This window comes from Perissodus microlepis, chromosome 10 (assembly GCF_051167445.1).
Source record: "Perissodus microlepis isolate ML-2025 ecotype Zambia chromosome 10, ASM5116744v1, whole genome shotgun sequence".
In the NCBI taxonomy this organism is placed as follows: Eukaryota; Metazoa; Chordata; class Actinopteri; order Cichliformes; family Cichlidae; genus Perissodus; species Perissodus microlepis.
The window spans coordinates 14253909-14269751 of NC_140470.1; the positions used below are offsets into that span (position 1 = coordinate 14253909).

The 15843-nt window shown below is 39.9% G+C and overlaps 1 protein-coding gene across 2 annotated transcripts; it reads left to right on the plus strand.

The window, feature by feature from the left end:
* The first annotated feature begins 854 nt into the window (after positions 1-854).
* Positions 855-14903, plus strand: LOC146379038 (uncharacterized). Of its 2 annotated transcripts, none has more exons than XM_084942292.1 (30): positions 855-1230; positions 2091-2170; positions 2772-2846; positions 4592-4662; positions 4750-6155; positions 6950-6989; positions 7072-7109; positions 7190-7320; positions 7407-7485; positions 7620-7678; positions 8320-8370; positions 8481-8548; positions 8667-8710; positions 8811-8850; positions 9166-9200; positions 9316-9449; positions 9568-9682; positions 9792-10210; positions 10298-10502; positions 10865-11021; positions 11671-11835; positions 11998-12120; positions 12440-12485; positions 12572-12675; positions 12773-12897; positions 13036-13407; positions 13511-13794; positions 14052-14153; positions 14526-14672; positions 14772-14903. In XM_084942292.1, exons 1-30 carry the CDS (start codon positions 1139-1141, stop codon positions 14873-14875), a joined length of 4911 nt encoding a protein of 1636 aa, XP_084798418.1. In that variant the 5' UTR covers positions 855-1138; the 3' UTR covers positions 14876-14903. The 2 variants fall into 2 exon arrangements, with proteins under 2 accessions (XP_084798418.1, XP_084798419.1); XM_084942293.1 differs by having other exon boundaries at positions 10301-10502.
* Positions 14904-15843: the final 940 nt, after the last annotated feature.

Genomic DNA, 15843 nt, shown 5'->3' on the forward strand with positions numbered 1-15843 from the left:
TTGACAACACGAGGGTTCATGGGATTGATCCATGAGTGACTGTGAACAAGAGGCTTGTCATTGGTTACAACTAATACTTCACACACCTCCTCATCAGTGAAAGCTGAAGTTCACCTGAGAGAAATTGTTCAATTTCGGGGACATTTCCAGGAAAAAATCATTAAAAAAAAGGTATAAAATTTGCTTGACAGCATTTGAAAACGAATTCACCAATTTTGTATGTAATGACTCAAGCAATGAAATGAAGACTATTAGTTTTATTGGGAACTAGTTGTCTTTCAGCATCCAAAAGTATAGTTCATTTTGACTGACATGACATAAGCAAATGATAATGTTGTCGACCGCAGAGAATTGTATGAAAGCAACTGATACATGTCCAAGAGCATTTGCAATTTGTTCAGAGGAAGGAGAAATTGGTACCATAATGTGCACAAATGACTAAATGTTATGGAGGTTGCACTAATGGTTTCGAGAATTATTATTCTGATCTGAGAAAAGCACCAAAGCGACTGAGAAAAACTGTAAACACAAGCATAAGAGGCAGAACAGAGAAGGAAATAAGAGAGCGTGCTCATGTGGTGGTGTGTGACAGACAGACTCTGACAGACTGCTCACAGTCCTGAAAAACAGGCACTTACAGTGTAATGGTGCGTGACTTCTTTTTTTTTTTTCGTAGCAGTCAGGGCCACAAAGTTAGAGCCCTGCAGTGTTGTCCTGGAAACACTTTCAGTCGTGTCTATTACTGAAAACACAGGTTTATGACACACCCTGAGGCACACCTGTACTGACAAACAAAAAAGAAAAAGAAACACACAAATCTCTTCCTTCCAAAAACCTACAGGGAACTTTAAAGGCAGACGATCGGACTGTGTTATTATTTTTGGGTCTAGTTTTACAATCAGAAAGCTTCCTCTTTGGGTGGTGTTGAAATGTTGAACCAAAGGTGCCAGAGCTGAAGAGAATGTATGTGACGTCCACCAGCTCACCTTGACGTCTCATGGGCGTGCCACGTGTGTCAGCTATTGATTGTGCATGAGAAGGTGGTGGAGAATTGACAAAGCACACAGCCGAGAGCACTGGCTAGATTTGTGGCTGTTAATGTTTGTTGTTGAATGTTTTACTTCGCCCATCGGAAGCTATGTTCCACAAAAATGAAGACAGAGTCATGAAGGATCCAAGGATTTCTTCAGGCAGACTTCCTTGCCAGCAAATATCTGCTCCTTTAGTCAGGTAACGCGAGATGGTGGTGGTGGAGGTGGTGTTGGTGGCGGTGTATCTCCTTTTCCTTAATGTGGAGGGAAACACATCTTAACTCAGAAACAGCAGCTGGATCTGGTTTCAGTCAGGATTATTAATCCAGATCGTTCATACAGATGCGCTCATATCTATAAATCACTTCCTTATGCGGCTGCAAACCTCTGATCTGCATCAAATAACATTAAAGTCATTTTTTAAATCACAGAATCGAATTATTTACATTTTTTATTTGTTGTTATTTTGTATTTGCAAAGTAGTCACACACTTTTTAAGGACTGATGTTACTGGTTATATAAGAATATAGGAGAGGATGCACCTGATGTGCCAATAACAATGACGCTTTCCATGGATGTGAAAGAAGACATTTAGTTATACAGTCAGTCCACTTACTCACTGTTATTCTGCTTGTTATTTAAAAAAATAGGAGGCAAAGTTTGGAGAATTGTACATGCAAATTATTTGCTGCCTAATAATAAGAGATTCAAATGAACATGAAAAAATAACCATTTGTTCATGGTGTATGTACTCCATACACCATGTGCACTTTGAAGGTAATGAATTTGTTCTATTAGACCGCGCTCACTATCTTGAAATCGTTCAAGTGTTTCATTTGGCATTACTCATCTGTTAACAACCACAACTGGAGATAAAACCTTTAAGACACATTTTAATTACAGCCTTTCAGCATTTGTTAGCATGGGTGTGATGGGAGGGCTTTTCTAGATTAGTATGACTCAGTCTGACTCTTTCTTCTGTCATATGTCAGAATAAATATAATAAAGCTTTAGCCCCCCGTGTTTATTTACTAAACTTAAACTTCTTCAACTTAACAGGGTGAAGAAGCCAGGCTCGCTTATCAGATGTTTCCACTTGTTGCAGACACACCTGGTGGTCATCGTTGTCCTCTTAGCAGGTATGCTCTGACATCAGCTGTGACACAGAAGACATGAAAAAACACGAAGACAAATGAGACAGACAATTGAGCGGAGGCGGCTGTTTAGTGGACCAACAGCTTTGAACCTCTAATTATAACCTGCAATGCATGGCATGCACACGCTCACACATACAGTACGCACACAAATACCTTGAACTCTTTCATAATATACTGTAACCTGTTAGTCTAGTTTTGTTTATTAGTCATACAAAAGACTGCTATTCTGAGAAAGGCACAAATGGAGAAGACTAAAAAAGACCACACAGAGAACAGGAAGTGAGGGAATGGAAATGTATTTCAATGACTTTGTGCAACTACCATAAAGTGTATTGATTTTTAAAGTGTTCTGTTTTTTTAAAAACAGAGTTTATGTGCTGAAAAATTTCAGAATTCCCATTTTCCAGCGTGTAGGATTTAAAAACCACATTAGGAACTCTGAATTCGTACACTGAAACTGGATCATATTAATGTCCATCAACGTGGTGTCTAGTGTTCAATACACACGATTGGCTTTTGGTCCCAAAACTCTCCATGAAGTTGCCAACAGTGGTAACTGAGAACTTTTTTCTTTTCCAATCAGGGCAAGCCTCCTGCAACCAGACCACTACAAATCCTTCCCCTTTTACTGTTTCTACTACAGCTCCACAAATATCAGGTAAATGAACCCTGATAAAATCTGCTCACCCCTTGGCTTTGTAGGAAAAACGTTTGTTTAATCTGTGTTACTGATTTGTATGTCACTCAGTGATATAAGTGTTTGATCTTCAAGCAAAACTTGAATACTTGGTTGACTTAGTATTTGGTTGAGAAACAAGCACAGAGATAACAAGTTTACTGATAGCTGGTCACAAGGTTTGCACACACCTCAGGAAGGATTTGGGGCGACTCCGCACGATATGCGGAGGCAGATTGCGTGGATTCTTTTATGTGAGGACCCATATGCAGACCACAGTGAGACGAAAATGGGAATTAACTAAAAGTGTGCCATTTATTAAGGCAGATACTCCAAACGGGGGGAAAACATAAATAACAAACTAAACAGAGGTACGCCTGAACTGGGGAAACAGAACACAGAAGAGCCACGGGGGTAAAGCAGACGCGACGACAAAGGTCAGGGGAAAACTCACACTGTCAAGAACCTCAGTGTACACTTACGATAAGGACCCCGGAAGCAGACTCAATGTGCAGCCACTCAGAACTATGTACAGGTTTATTAATAAACAAAGCAACTTGATGAAAACAAGGGAACCAAAACTACAAACTCAAGCCAGGGAAAAACTGGGAACAGAAAGCCCTGGAGCACCGTAATCTGGACTGAGGGAAAACTGCAACAGAAAGGAGAAACACAATTACTAGAGTACTGAGGAATGGTGCGTAACAGCCAGAAAAAGTTAAACGTCAGGGCTTATGATTAGAGCCGGACCGTGAAACTCAGAGGGGGAAGAGTCCATGGAGGGAGTCTGAGGAGGCAAGAACGAGGATGGGAGGCGAACAGGCATGGGGACAGGCAGGTGGCAGGATTCCAGCGCCGAACGTCGTTCCCTAAGTACACAGACACAAGATTAAGACAAATTCCGAAGTTCTCCAGTAAATGCAGAACTTACGAAGAGCCTAGTTACCACCGAGGGGTGACTAACGGACTGGCGAGGAGCAGCCATCTGCGCCGGGTGAAGTAGTCCCCCGGCGATTGCCTCGAATGGGATGCAGGTGTGTAGGAGATGGCGCAGCCCGAGGGTGTGGAGCCCAGCTATGCCACTCCATGACCTTAATATGCTTCTTTAGCCACACCTTTGTTCCTCTGCAGCATATTTTAAGTCACTGTCATGTTGGAAGTTCCATCCATGACCCGTCTTCAGTATTCTGGCTCAGGGAAGATGGTTCTCATCCTAGGTTTTATGGTACATGACCCTGTCAATAGCCGCTCAATGCAGCGAAGTCCCCTGTACCTAGCCCAAAGCATGATGTTTCCACCTCCGTGCTTGACTGTGGGGAGATTTTCTTTAGGTCATACTCAGCATTTCTCTTCCCTTTTGGCTTCATCTGACCACAGCACTTTCTCCCAAGGCTTATAATTTGGAATGTAACAGAACAAAAGTGCTCCAAATGGCAAGAACAACACAAGCAAGCTAACTATCTAAAACTCCACCCCTGTTAAAATTACCACAGCGCACAATATTTGCCATGGAAATTAAATATAGTTTGACATTTAAAATGAGCAGCCAGCTTCAGGTGCAACACATCAGGTGACTGTGAGTCACTTCACTTCATTTTTGGTATTTCTATTTTTGGCTCCCTTTCTCAGCCCTTAGATTGCCTCTTTGTTACAAGCAGCTGGTATGTTGTCCTCTGTTATAGAGTTTAGCAACTTTTGCCAATGATTCTCTTTGCTTTGTAATGCAGTATACTACTTTGTTGACATTACGGTGGATGTCACTGGACAGAGCAAGAACGAATCTGAAATCATTGCCTGGGTATGTAACATGTACGACAGCAGGCTTATTAAAACACCAGATGTAATGCTTAAATCCTGTCAGCAAACCGTATGCTCTTTTCCTCAGCTCAAGCAGGTTTTCAGCACCAAGCTGGAGAACTGCGTGCCTCCAAACCCTCCAGAAACTACTGCCACACCGACCTCCCCACAAACTACACCTGCAAGTACTGTCAATGAGACAACACAAGTGGCCTCATCAACACTGAACACTTACAACAGCACAACAACTGCAGTAACCACATTACAGAGCAATAGTACAGGTGCAACATCCACGGCCTTAGAAGGCAACAGCACTACAGCAGCGACACCCACGGGAGGCAACAACTTCACAACCACTGCAACAACATTACAAGGCAATGGGACAACTACAGCAGCAACACCAACGGGAGGCAACTTCACAACCACTGCAACAACATCACAAGGCAACGGGACTACTACAGCAGCAACACCAACAGGAGGCAACTTCACAACCACTGCAACAACATTACAAGGCAACGGGACTACTACAACAGCAACACCAACAGGAGGCAACAACTTCACAACCACTGCAACAACATCACAAGGCAACGGGACTACTACAGCAGCAACACCAACAGGAGGCAACTTCACAACCACTGCAACAACATTACAAGGCAATGGGACAACTACAACAGCAACACCAACGGGAGGCAACAACTTCACAACCACTGCAACAACATTACAAGGCAACGGGACAACTACAGCAGCAACACCAACGGGAGGCAACAACTTCACAACCACTGCAACAACATTACAAGGCAATGGGACAACTACAGCAGCAACACCAACGGGAGGCAACAACTTCACAACCATTGCAACAACATTACAAGGCAATGGGACAACTACAGCAGCAACACCAACGGGAGGCAACTTCACAACCACTGCAACAACATTACAAGGCAACGGGACAACTACAACAGCAACACCAACAGGAGGCAACTTCACAACCACTGCAACAACATTACAAGGCAACGGGACTACTACAGCAGCAACACCAACAGGAGGCAACTTCACAACCACTGCAACAACATTACAAGGCAATGGGACAACTACAACAGCAACACCAACGGGAGGCAACTTCACAACCACTGCAACAACATTACAAGGCAACGGGACAACTACAGCAGCAACACCAACGGGAGGCAACAACTTCACAACCACTGCAACAACATTACAAGGCAATGGGACAACTACAACAGCAACACCAACGGGAGGCAACTTCACAACCACTGCAACAACATTACAAGGCAACGGGACAACTACAGCAGCAACACCAACAGGAGGCAACTTCACAACCACTGCAACAACATTACAAGGCAACGGGACAACTACAACAGCAACACCAACGGGAGGCAACTTCACAACCACTGCAACAACATTACCAAGCAAAAGAAAACGGAAAAGAAGCTTGATACGTGAAGCTCGGGACGTTAGTGGCAATGGGACACAAAGCAGGTATGAGTGCAACTATTTCTATCAAATAAATGAACAGATGGAAAATGAGATTATGAATTTTCATGGAGCATTTTCTGTAATATATTGTGGCAACTGTGTTGTCGAACCCACACTGTGAAGATTTGTTATGTTTATCATTTAAGGTGAGATTACATTCAGAGTTATTGTAGTTTTGTATTTTTAAAATGTGTTTTTATTGTTATTTCATTTTCGACTTTTTGTTTTAAATCAGTTTAGTTTCACTTAGTTTCTTTGTTTTTTCATTTCAGTTTAGTTTTTGTAAAAATATTTTGTTTTAGTTTAGTTTTTATTAATTTCATTCTTAGTTTAACATTTTTACCAAACTAAAAAAAGCTCAAACTAAGAATTTTTTTTTTATTTTAGTTCGATTTCCAAGTTAACAAAATCTTTTCAGCTAGTTTTTCATTTTTTTTTTATTTTTTTTTTATTTACTTTTATTCTAGTCATGTTATAGTTTATTATTGTTAACAAAAAGGTTTTTTCACACCTGCTTTTACTTTAGTTTTAGTTTAGTTTTGACTTTGATTATTTCCTTTGCTGACAGCAGCCAAAAGTTGCAGTTGATGAGATGCCTGCACACTGAATTTCCAATATTTTCCCCCTCTTGAATCCCCTTGAATAAGCATTACGCAAAATAAGCAACGCTTGTTTGACTTTTTCATAAAGCTGGAGATCATATGAGCAGTTGCACAATCAGTCCTAATTCCACTGAGATGACGAATCATATCAGTTAGTCCTGACACCCATTAATGTTATCTCCATTTACTTTTCAGTTCAAACACTAATGTCATAAATACAACGGGCCTATTTCAAGTGAGTGAGCACTTAATTGTATCTGTAGGTTTCTGTAAATGAAAAAGATCACATGAATTTAGCCTGATTTGTGTTTTACCAGGGAATGGAAGTGTCATGCGTGACAAAAACTGAAATAAGGTAAGTGAAGTAAAGACATTCAAGTCATTGAAATAAGCTTATCTCACGATCCCTACATTAACACTGATCTTACGCTGCAGAAACACCACGTGCTCTGTGATGCTGAAGCTGAGTCAGGCGGTGTCTTCATGTTGTATCCTCCGCACTCTCTGCGCAGCCACTAACACTTCATCTGATTTTTACGTGCTGGGGAAAAAGGCAGATAGAGTGGGTGAGTGATGCATAGTTGCCTACCTGATACGTTTGCAGGATGTTATAAAAGTAGCAATGTAATAAATCCTCTGTGTCACTTAACAGGTCAGCTTCAAAATGTGTGCAATAACAGCAGCACAGTGGAAAACAGCTGCATTTATACTGGTCAAGACAACGCAGCATGGTAAGATCCTCAGTACGGGCAGTCTGTGCTTTCCCAAGTGCTAAATGTTAACTGATTAATTAAAGATAATTTATACTTTTTAAATTCATACTTTAGTTTTGTGAAATTTCATGTTTGTTTGTTTGTTTTTACAGTAATGAGTCTGCAGCTGCATATGTGGTTCCACCAAGTAATTCAACTAACTGCAGTGCAGGTGAGCTCCAAACTATTCAATGTAAGCATAGTTAAGCTCAGTTTAAATGGACCAACCATGAAAACAAACAAAAAACATCATTGCATCAATACATGAATTAGACTGTTACTGTTACTGAAACCTGATGAAGCAACACAATTGTGTTAAAAGACACCAGGAAGTACTTCAGGGCATGTCAGGAAACACACATTTCAAAAGAATAATATTAATTAAGTCTCAGTTACAGTAAACATTATACCTGGATACCAAATCGTGTGAACACGCTACAGAGCATTTGAGAATTATATAGGATTAATTGTTCTGTGAGTGTTTTAGCAGATGCCTAAAAATAGAAAATGGTTAAAAACCCTGTTCTGTACAAAGCATCTGGTTAATTTAGCTTATCATAATAACTGGAAACATAAGGAAACTCATTAAGCCTTTGATTGCATGCCAGGTTAGCCAGCAGCTCGGGGTTGCTTCATACTTGCAATACAGACAATTAAAAACTGAACAAATAAGATTGTAAAAAAGCAAAATGCACAAGATTCTTCTAAATATTTTTTCTAAATGTATTTTTCCCCTAAAGTGTAAAAGTAGAGTCTTGAAGGTGCCTTGATTTGATCCACACTGTAAACCATCATGCTTTGACTTTGTTTCAGGCAACATCACCACAAGCAACTGCAACTGCTCCGACTACTGCAGTGGATCAGGTTAGTGTGATGTCACCTATCAAAACCATTTGCATTATGATGTAAATCACACAGTCTGAAAGCTTGGTGACTTGATTATCTTTCCTTTTTTTTGTTTCTTTGTTTTTTAGATGCATACTACACTTTTAACATTTCCATACAAGATCCCAATATAAACTATTTAAATGTCACCAACCTGGTAATCTTCCATTCACACAGAACGCAAATACATATAAATAAACAAATCATTAATGTAAAAATCATATGAATAAATTCTTGGAGCATCAATGAATCATTAATATCTTCAACTTTAACAGATTTCTCAGCTGCGACAGCTTCCACCTTGCTCCCCAAGTGCAATGTAAGTCTTGTTTTTATAACCAGCTTTTAAATAAATAAATACCTTTTTATCACATGTAAAATACAAAAAATAATAACAATCTTGTAATATTCCCTTGCAGAGGTCTATGTCCAGTATCCATTAATGCATCTGAGTACAAGGTATTCAACCACCAAATTATGATATTATTGCGTTCATGTTTTTCTGTCTCTGTTATGATAATTTAGAGCAAAAGCAAGTTTTCAAAATGTAAGTAAGGCATTTAGGTTGCATTAGGGAAAAAGATAAAGTGGGTAGGATCAGAAATATCATCTTAGTCACCTTCAGGCGAACCTTGTTTTAAATTGGAGCGCTACAAAAAAAATGAATTTGCATTTCATGTGTTATTATTATACTAACACGTTAAAAATGTTTTAGTAGTTTCCTTTATTACATTCATTTAAAGATATTTTTCTAAAACTGACATTTCTACACAGGATGCAAACGTGGCATGTGCAAACACGTCAACAAAGTGAGTCCAGTTATGTTAGAACATTTGTCTAAAGCTCACATTAAATCTCGCTGATGCATCTGTTGCATTTGAACACTAGGCTAAAATTGTTGTTGTTGTCTTTTTGTTTTTTCAGTTATAGCCTTCAAAGCTGTAGCGTGATTCTGGCCTTTGCCCGTGAGGTCCCCGTCTGTGATGTAGCAAATGCTGTGGTGTATCTGCTTCAGTCTAAGAAACAAATCAGTTTCAGCGGGCATGTGATCCGAGCGGGTGTGTATACTAACCAAAATAAAACAAGATGAGGACTGAAATATCAGCTCAAGCAGTCAAAAAATAAGTGTAGACTTGTGCTGCAAAGCTTCTCATTGGTGCTTTTGTGTTTCCACAGCAATTTGTGGAAATTTACAAGCCAATGTCAGCCTGCAGTCTGAGTTCACATGGGTCAGCACTGACATAAAGCCTGCAGATTTCTGTGCTGCAGCAAAGTCTAGCAGCCTCACTTGGTTTGTATGACCTTAATATCCTGCACACTAACCACATTTATACAAAATGTGCTGCAGCAGATCAAAAGGATCCAAAGTAAAATGTTACTTCTTTATTTCTTTTTAATAGTCAAAAACAAAACAATGTGGTTATGCAGCTGCAGGACAGTTGTGATCTTCAAAACGTGTCTACCACCACAGCCCACCCAAATGTGACAACCATGCAACCGAACAGCACTGCCACCAGCACCACCAACAACAGCACCACTACCACCAGCACTGCTAATAGCACTTCAACTGCTGTAAATGCAACTTCAATGCCGCTGAATACAACACAAGGAGTGAATCTAACCACCACCACCAGTGCTGCTAATGTCTCAGTGCCAGCAACAGTCAACACTACTACAACTACAACTATCACTACCGCTAACAACTCAAGTACGGGTAACACAACTACAACCAAGTCTCCTACACTCACCGTTACTACAGCCACCACAAATCCGAACACTTCTGTGACGACAACTGGAAGTACAACAACAAATTCGTCAGGTTTGTGATCACTTCAGTTGCGTGCACAACTCTGTGGCAATGCTTTCCTTATCATAGCGTCACTGTCTCCTCAAATTGTGTTGACAGCAGCTGAAGCCCAAGCCAATGCACTGCTTGACGAGACGAAAGACGTGTCCAAACTGAACTCCAGCCAGGTGAATCAGCTGGTGTCTAAGCTGGAGGCTCTGTTATCAGGCCCAAATGTCAGCGTAGGGCTGGGGAACACATCAGTCAACATTGTCAGCAATCTCCTGGGTGCTTCTCCATCTGTGCTGTCACAGTCCTCCAACAGGTTACAGATTTATTTATTTATTTATTTATTAATTGTGGTCTTTTAACATTATTATTTCATGGAGTGGACAATGCATTTGACCCATACTGTTTTTATTAACTGTTCAAAGTTGAAATCTTGTGATAATCAACTCATTTAGAAACAAACAAATCAATACAAGGTTCAAGAGCATTTTCACAACAATAACCAGATATGGGCTCTAAAGAACACCAACAAAACCCCAGTTTTCCTCTTCCATCCATAGGAGGACAAAACACCTCAATTACAACTCTTATTTTCATCTTTTTTTACCCAGTAATATTGCTTCTTGTTGTAATTAAAGAAATGACACGTACTATTATTTATTCATTTATTCTCACCAGGATAATAGGGATCGTTGATACAGTGGGGCTCAAGCTGGTTGTTGGAGGGACGGCTCAGACCATTTTGTCCCCGGCTGTTGCTCTGTCAGTGAAACCAGCAGATGGCGCCAACTTTCAGAAAACAACTTTTTCCATCTCAAGCCCCACCAATGTGGAGGTAGGGAAGAATAACTTTTGTACAAGTGCTTTGAGTCTCATATAACACAGCATTTCCAGCTTTGTCTAGAGAAGCCTGTAGAAGATATTTTGTGCCTTTTTACTGTCGATTTTATTTTATATGGTTATTTTAATAGGGAGGTTGGAGTAATTGTTTTAGGTTGTAATTGGCATATTTAAAAGAAGAAGAAGAAGAATATACTAACTCAGATTTTGTGTACTTTGTGTATTTGCATGTGTAGTTCAGATTAAACTAAATTTAAAACTACATTTATTTATTTCAGCTTTTCAGAGTAAAGTGGTTCAGTCAAAAACAGGATCAATTCATAAAATACAACAAATTGGTTTAATCATGTGACCTGTTTTTGCTTTTAAAAACACAACCAGGTGATCTAGGTCAGAAATTCTGACGGTTTCTTTTCCTCACAATGACATGACATGATTTGTCAGTAAATCCCTGGATTACACTTGTGAATGTGGGTGTAATACTAAATGTTTTGAAGAATAAGCAGCCATTTTGTCACTATTTGGAAGAGCAAAGCTGCTCCTCCAAATAGTGATCTCTAGCAGAGAGACGCCAGTTGCCCCAAATAGAAAACCAACTCTCGGATGATCGAGTCTGTTAAGCTCGAGGTCCATGTGTGTTACAGGTCCGTGGGAATCCCAGACTGAGAAGGAGCGTGACAACAAACTCCTCGATCCCTCAGGGCTCCGTCACGCTGCCTGCCTCTCTCACTCAGAATCTCACATCTCAGGAACAGCAGCAGGTCTCCAGAGTTCAGTTCAATTTCTACCAGAAGAGCACCGTATTCCAGGTCTGACAGTTCAACCAGCAGCCCCCTTCTTATTCACCATTAACAAAAACACCTACTTTTAAAAAAAAGGCTGAAATATGTTTATTTTTAATGTAGTGTTTTAAATCTGATACTTACACACTCTTTACAAACTTGTTTTGTTGTCTCTAAATGGCTACACAGGACAAATCCCTGGGAGTACGCAGGCTTAACAGCGGGATCCTAGGAGCAAGTGTCGCCAACCTGTCAATCACAGGACTCCGAGACAATGTTATAATCACCCTAAAAAACCAAGAGCCTATTCCAGTAAGCCTGGTTTCACCAACTGTCATTTAAAGGCAAATTAAAAGGCAATGGTTGTGTCCTCATAGAGAAATTTACTTCTGGAGGATGCCTTGCCAAAGGGCTTCGGCTACAGGTTTAACCAGACAAACCAAGCCAGTTTGTAGCAGCGCACACATGCTGGAGCTATACGACTGAGCTACACATGTATGTGTGGTTAAATGTAGCAGCAATAGGCCACAAACATGCTGTAAAAGCAACACATCTTTAACAGAGAGAGAGAGATAAAGAGAAAACAATCATGTGCAATTAGAGATGATAAACTCTTTTTCTCAAATTACAGGCAAATTTTGTGGCAACGTGTGTTTTCTGGGACTTTGCATTAAATGGTAAGTTATCCAGCCATGAGTTAAGAACTTCAGTGAACACAAACAGACGTGTAAAAACATGACCCGTGTTTGTTTTCTGCCCACAGATGGATCGGGAGGCTGGAGTTCAAATGGCTGTTCTGTCCAAAATAGCACGGACAGTGAGACAATTTGTGGCTGCAACCATTTAACCAGTTTTGCCATCCTGTTGGTAAGATCATCAAAATACATCTTGTCATGTATGTTATCATGTTTGGCTATTATTCATTAGAATAATAACACTTTTGGGGGGCATCTCCTTCTTAAAGGACCTCTCCAGGCAGCCTATAACCAGTCGTGTCCAGAGCACCATCCTTACCTTTATCACATACATTGGCTGTGGAATCTCTGCTATCTTCCTGGCTGTCACCATCCTCACCTACTTGGCCTTTGGGTACGTATAGAAATCCAGAAAATAGATAATCTAGATCTGTTATTCATTACTAATTGCTAAAGTTCTATGAATTTTTTTTTTTTTTTTTGCTCGCTGAGGTATTTTGTATATGTTGTCATCATAATTTTGCCTCCACAGCAAGTTGCGCAAAGACATCCCATCCAAAATCCTGATCCAGCTGTGCTTTGCGCTGCTCCTGCTGAATCTGGTCTTCCTGGTGGACGCCTGGCTGGCGCTCTACCCAGACGCCGTGGGCCTTTGCATTTCCACTGCCTGGTTCCTTCACTACTTCTTGCTAGCTGCCTTCACATGGATGGGTCTCGAGGCCGTCCACATGTACGTGGCACTTGTGAAAGTCTTCAACGTCAATGTATCGCACTATATGCTGAAGTTCTCGCTGGCTGGCTGGGGTATCCCGATGATCGTGGTCATTATTGTCATTGCAATTGACAAAAACAACTACGGTCTCGTTTCCTATGGAAGGTTTAGTGATGGCACTACTGATGAGTTGTGAGTACTTTATTTGTAATCTCATTATTGCACATTATCCTACATAAAATCCATGATATAAAACCTCAGAACAACCTTTAATTCTCCTCCGACTCTCCCACAGCTGCTGGCTGAAAAATGACATCGCCTTCTACGTGGCAGTGGTGGCCTATTTCTGCGTCATTTTTATATTTAACTTCATCATGTTTATTGTAGTTATGGTCCAGCTGTGCCGGATAAAAAAACAAAACCCTCAAAATCTCCAGCACCGCAGCACACTGCAGGATGTGCGCAGTGTGTTGGGGATAACCATCCTGTTAGGCCTCACGTGGGGCTTTGCCTTTTTTGCCTGGGGGCCCGTTAACCTGGCGTTCATGTACCTCTTTGCCATCTTTAACTCCCTGCAAGGTGAGCTGACAGTTTCTGAGCTGGTTTGTGAAATAATGGTGATTTCACTAAAATCTGGTCAGTTTACATAGTAATTCTGCTGTTTTCCTTTCTTTTGTCCTCAATTTTAACCAGTTTTATTGACGTCATCCTCTTCTCTTATTTTAACAACAAAAATACAATCACATCTTTTTCTCTAATTGGTTTGTAAATGCTCCTCTAAGTAACAGTGTACTGCACTGTGAAACGTGGCATTAACAAACACGCTTGTTTTGTAGGTTTCTTTATATTCGTGTTCCACTGTGCAGTGAAGGAAACCGTGAGGAGGCAGTGGAGGATCTATCTGTGCTGCGGCAAAATGAGACTATCTGAGAACTCAGGTTAGCGGTGCTCGTTTTATACTGTGTGCCTCAAACTGGTGAAGGTTCCTCCTTTATTTGGTTTCTAACTCATTTAAGAAATAAGTTTACCGACTGTGTGATTGCGTGGGTTCTCTCCGGGTACACGTAGACATGCAGTTAGTGGGGTTAGCTGAATTGGTAACTCTAACTTGTCCATAGGTGACTGTGAGTTCAAATGGTTGCCTGTCTCTATGTGTTAGTCATGCAACAGACTGGTGACCTGTCTGTACCCTGCCTCCTGCCCTAAGACAGCTGGGATAGGCTCCAGCGGAAGAGAATGGATGGACTGTGCGATAATTGCAATTCATAATCACGTTTACCTTCATCATATGGTTTGTTTTTTTTTAACAGAATGGAGTCGCACTGCAACACAGAAGACTGCAAAGAAGTCATCGCTGACCAACAACACATCTCTTCATTCCAGTACCTCACGTGGCAATAACTCTTCCAGCTCCTCTTTCCTCAACAGTGACATTACAGAACAGAGTGATGGGATCGGTACGAACTGACATTTTTGCGTTTCTTCTGTCATTGCTGCAACTCTTAGAATATATCAATTTCCCTTTTAGAAATAATGACAGTAGCACTGTTTTACAGGTAGTCCATATGCAGACAGAGTAATCACAGCAGGTGAAGACTCAAATATGGATGTGGTCCTCAACGAGATCAACATGCGGCACAGACACTCACAAACTTCTTGATAGTGGCGGGACAAAGCCGCCTCTCTCAGCGCTCATATATATATTTATATATATATATATATATATATAAATATATATATATATATATATAAATATATATATATATATATATATATATATATAAATATATATATATATATATATATATAAATAAATATAAATATATATATATAAATATATATAAATATATATATATATATATATATATATAAATATATATATATATATATATATATATATATATTTGTACAATATAATGTAACTGAACAGAGTAATTTATGTACAAGCTACCTGCAAGGCCATATGTATTAGGTAAATGACTTTATAAATGAAACTTATTGTTTTAACATCTTATTTCCCCTATTGTATTCTTACAGATATTCTGAACACTAAAGTATTATATATTATTTATATTCAAAGTAAATTACTTTCACTAATGTAACCCACTAAATCTTTCACACAGACCTACATTTCTAATAAAAAAAAAAATTAAGTTAATAACAAAGATTTCACTTTTAAAATAGTGTTGAAATGTATGCATGCTTACATAATTGCTCTAATGGACTAACATACAAATTTAAAAGCACCTAAAGTAAAGTAAGATGTTTTGATGTGTCACAGCAGGGGAAGCATAGCTGTATTAATCATGCTGCATTTCCAGTTAGTGTCCATGAGAGCCATGACAATGTGAACAGCATGCACTTAAGCAGGATGTCTGGAAAAGCCATTGGAGCGTTTACCCTTGATATAAGACTTTAGATTCCTCCACTGATCGGATATTTGGTGGCACACATACTGTCTTTTACATTCAAGTGAAATTAAAGTTTTCACTGGTCTCTATTGCAGTGCTGTGAAAAGTCCAACCTTACTGCTTCCAAAGAAACTAATAGGGCAAATATCAGCCAGATGCTATGAATCAAATGCACTTGATTAACTGGTCATCAGAAAGTGTGAGCACCTCCATTATA

Bases quoted from the DNA above. Each gene is read 5' to 3' on its own strand.
- LOC146379038 (XM_084942292.1), top strand. From the start codon at position 1,139: ATGTTCCACAAAAATGAAGACAGAGTCATGAAGGATCCAAGGATTTCT. The intron at 7,321-7,406 runs GTGAGTGATGCA...GTCACTTAACAG, and splicing joins GAAAAAGGCAGATAGAGTGG to GTCAGCTTCAAAATGTGTGC. The intron at 9,201-9,315 runs GTGAGTCCAGTT...TTGTTTTTTCAG, and splicing joins TGTGCAAACACGTCAACAAA to TTATAGCCTTCAAAGCTGTA.